We start from the raw sequence: 2,906 nt of genomic DNA, 5'->3' as shown, positions 1-2,906 counted from the left end.
GAAAACACATTGGTATCTCTGGGCAGATTTTCGACTTCAAAGTTAAGATCCAGAATCCTTTCTCTTTCTGACATCTTCATCTGCTACGATGGCCGTCTGCACGGAAAAAGGAATTGCTTGTACCTGAGGTGCACAGTTTCCAGGTTGCGGAATATCCAGTGCACAGGGTGCTGGGAATGCCATAAGGTCTCCAGGCGGGTTGCCAGAATCGTGTGTGTGTGGCGGGGGGGGAGGGGGGGGTGCGCACAGGGAGCGCGGGCAATTCATTCCTGGAACAGGCGTCTTCGGGCCTTGCGAGAAGGACCCGGAGGGCGCTGGGGAGGCGCGTGGGGGCCTGGACTCGGAGAGGGAGGTAGAGGTTGGAGTGGCGAGTTGGGGAAGGGCTCCAGAAGGTGGACGTCCAGGTTGAAGTAGCGGAAAGAAGAGCGTCTCTCTGGACTAGGAGTGGGGGCCCAAGACCGAGGCTCTGGTACCTGGCCCACAGGGTGGGGGTTGGCCACTCTTCCCGCGCAGGGGCGGAGCCCAGCGACGGAGCCGGCTGCAGGGTCCATCTGAGGGGGCAGGAACGCGGGGTCCGCGTCTTCCTCGTAGACCTCTTCTTGGGGGGCCATCTGTGGGACAGATGCGCGGAAGAATCCTTGCTCGACGGCGACGTCGTGCCCGGGCACGCCCAGGAAAGCGCCGGGTTCCAGGCCGACAAGCGAGTGGCCCTGCTCTCCTGAGCGCAGGAGGGCCTCGGGGACCAGCAGCAGGGTGAGCTCTCCGACAGACACTTGCAGGACCGACGTTGGCTCGGGCTCCAGCACCAGGTCGACGTCGTCCAGGGACATCTGCAGGGCACATCCCGTGGCCAGGACCACCACCGAGGTGAGGGCACCGGCGGCCGGGGGCCCCTCCAGGCCTTCCAGGCCTGCAAGCTCCTGGGTTCGGCTGCGCTTGGCGGGGCCGGGTCCTCCGGTCGACGGTCCGGGACAGGGCGCAGGGTAGGCGCTGGGGCTGCGGGGCCGGCTGCCCATGACCTGGACGACGCTGCGGGTGGCGCTGCCGGGGAGGGGGGGGCCCTGGCGGAGGGCGTGAGGGGCTGGGTCCTGCACGCAGTGACAGGTGAGGCTGCGGGGCGCGGCGGGGCGCGGTACGGCGCGACGCAGAGTGAGTGCCCGGGAGTTCTGGGGGCGCCTCCCGGGAGACCCTCGGTCCAGGTTCTGGTGGCGCAGGGATCGGCCTCAGGCATTCGTATCCCAAGCTCCTCTCGCTGACCGCCTTGAGCCTTGATATGGCAGGTGCCAGGGCGAAACCAGTCTTTTTCTGTCACGCTAAGCCCCGCCCCTTCCGAGGCTCCGCCCCGTAGAGATCGGTGCAGCCCAATATCCGAGGAAGGGGGTAAGAACATACTTTTATAGGACTTTAAGGGGGAGAACACTTGTGTGACTCATTATTAGAAAAAAAGAAAGATATACTGGTAATAGAACTACAAATATTGTTCCCCTCTAGGACCAATGTTTTCCTGTGATTTTATCCATTGTAGAGAAAAGACCACTCAAACAGATCACTTCCCCCCCCCCGCCCCCCCCCCCCATAAAATGGACTTAACCCAAATGCTCCATAAAATTTCTTTAGGGCTTGGTCTATCATTTCAGGAGTAAATGGAAAATACTGATTTCTCTTTAGAAAAACTTCTTTAAATTTTTTTTTTTAATGTTCATTTATTTTTGAGAGAGAGAGAGAGAGAGTAGTGTGAGTAGGGGAGGGGCAGAGAGAGAGGGAGACACAGAATCCGAAAAAGGCTCCAGGCTCTGAGCTGTCAGCGCAGAGCCCAAGGCAGGACTTGAACTCACAAACTATGAGATCATGACCTGAGCCGAAGTAGGACGCTTAACCGACTGAGCCACCCAGGAGCCCCGAAAAACTTCTTTTTCGATACGAAAGTAAAATATTTGTGGCAGGTTCTTCCTGAAGGTTAAGGCTGTTGTAAAATTATTATTAATATCAATAAAAATAAAAAATAATATAATTAAATCGTTGTTTGAGAAATTATTATGACATTTTCACCATTGTGCTGAGTGTTTAAAAAGTGATCTTTTTCTAACAAAACCAAAGAAAACCCAGCACTTTAATGAGGTATGATTGGCGTATAAAAAGCTGTATGTACTTAATGTATACAACTTGAATTTGGGCGAAGTGAACACCCATGAAACTATCACACTATCAATGCCATAAACATATCTACCACATCCAAAAGTTTCCTCCTGCCCTATTTAAAACAAATGATTTTTTCAGTCTTCACAATAGCTGACACTGGGATTGGTCAGCTAAGTTATCCAAAATTAAATACCTAATTTGGGTTAGATGTGGGAATCAAATGCAGACTTATTGGATTTTAGATCATGGACTCTTTACTCATGTGTTTATTGTATATACCTAGGAGTGGATAACTAACTGGTATTATGTGTGTCTTGTCAGATTAATAGGTAATACTTCCCTCTCTTTTTCCCCCCCAAATGTTTTCCATAGATCACACTCCTGAGCAAAGTCTGTTTCTATTTCACTACATCCTTGCAGAGCTTTCTTTAAAAATGTTTATTTATTTTGAGAGAGAGAGAGAGAGAGAGAGAGAGAGAGAGAGAGAGAGAGAGAGAGAGAACCTACATGCACGGGTGGGGGAGGGGCATAGAGAGGGAGAGAGAATCCCAAGCAGGCTCTGCTCTGTCTGCACAGAGCCTGGGGTGAGGCTGGATCTTACAAACTGTGAGTTTATGACCTGAACTGAAATCAAGCGTCAGAGGCTTAACCACTGAGCCACCCAAGCACCCAAGCGCCCCCTAAACATTTCTTACTGCCAGACTCTAAATCTTTTCCAACCTGGTGTAGTAAAATACTCTCATTGTGTTTACATTCTTCATTTCTGT

The 2,906-nt window shown here is 52.1% G+C and overlaps 1 protein-coding gene across 1 annotated transcript; it reads right to left on the bottom strand.

Annotated features, from left to right (window-relative positions):
• Positions 1-263: 263 nt before the first annotated feature.
• On the bottom strand, positions 264-1,016 carry LOC122492407 (proline-rich protein 23A-like). Its single transcript, XM_043596074.1, has one exon. It carries the CDS (start codon positions 1,014-1,016, stop codon positions 264-266), a length of 753 nt encoding a protein of 250 aa, XP_043452009.1.
• Between the last annotated feature and the right edge of the window lie 1,890 nt (positions 1,017-2,906).

Source organism: Prionailurus bengalensis, chromosome C2 (genome assembly GCF_016509475.1).
Source record: "Prionailurus bengalensis isolate Pbe53 chromosome C2, Fcat_Pben_1.1_paternal_pri, whole genome shotgun sequence".
NCBI classification, from domain to species: Eukaryota; Metazoa; Chordata; class Mammalia; order Carnivora; family Felidae; genus Prionailurus; species Prionailurus bengalensis.
The sequence above is the reverse complement of the archived record's forward strand: the minus strand, read 5'-3'. Positions and strand labels throughout refer to the sequence as shown.

Bases quoted from the DNA above. Each gene is read 5' to 3' on its own strand.
- LOC122492407 (XM_043596074.1), bottom strand. From the start codon at position 1,016: ATGGGCAGCCGGCCCCGCAGCCCCAGCGCCTACCCTGCGCCCTGTCCC.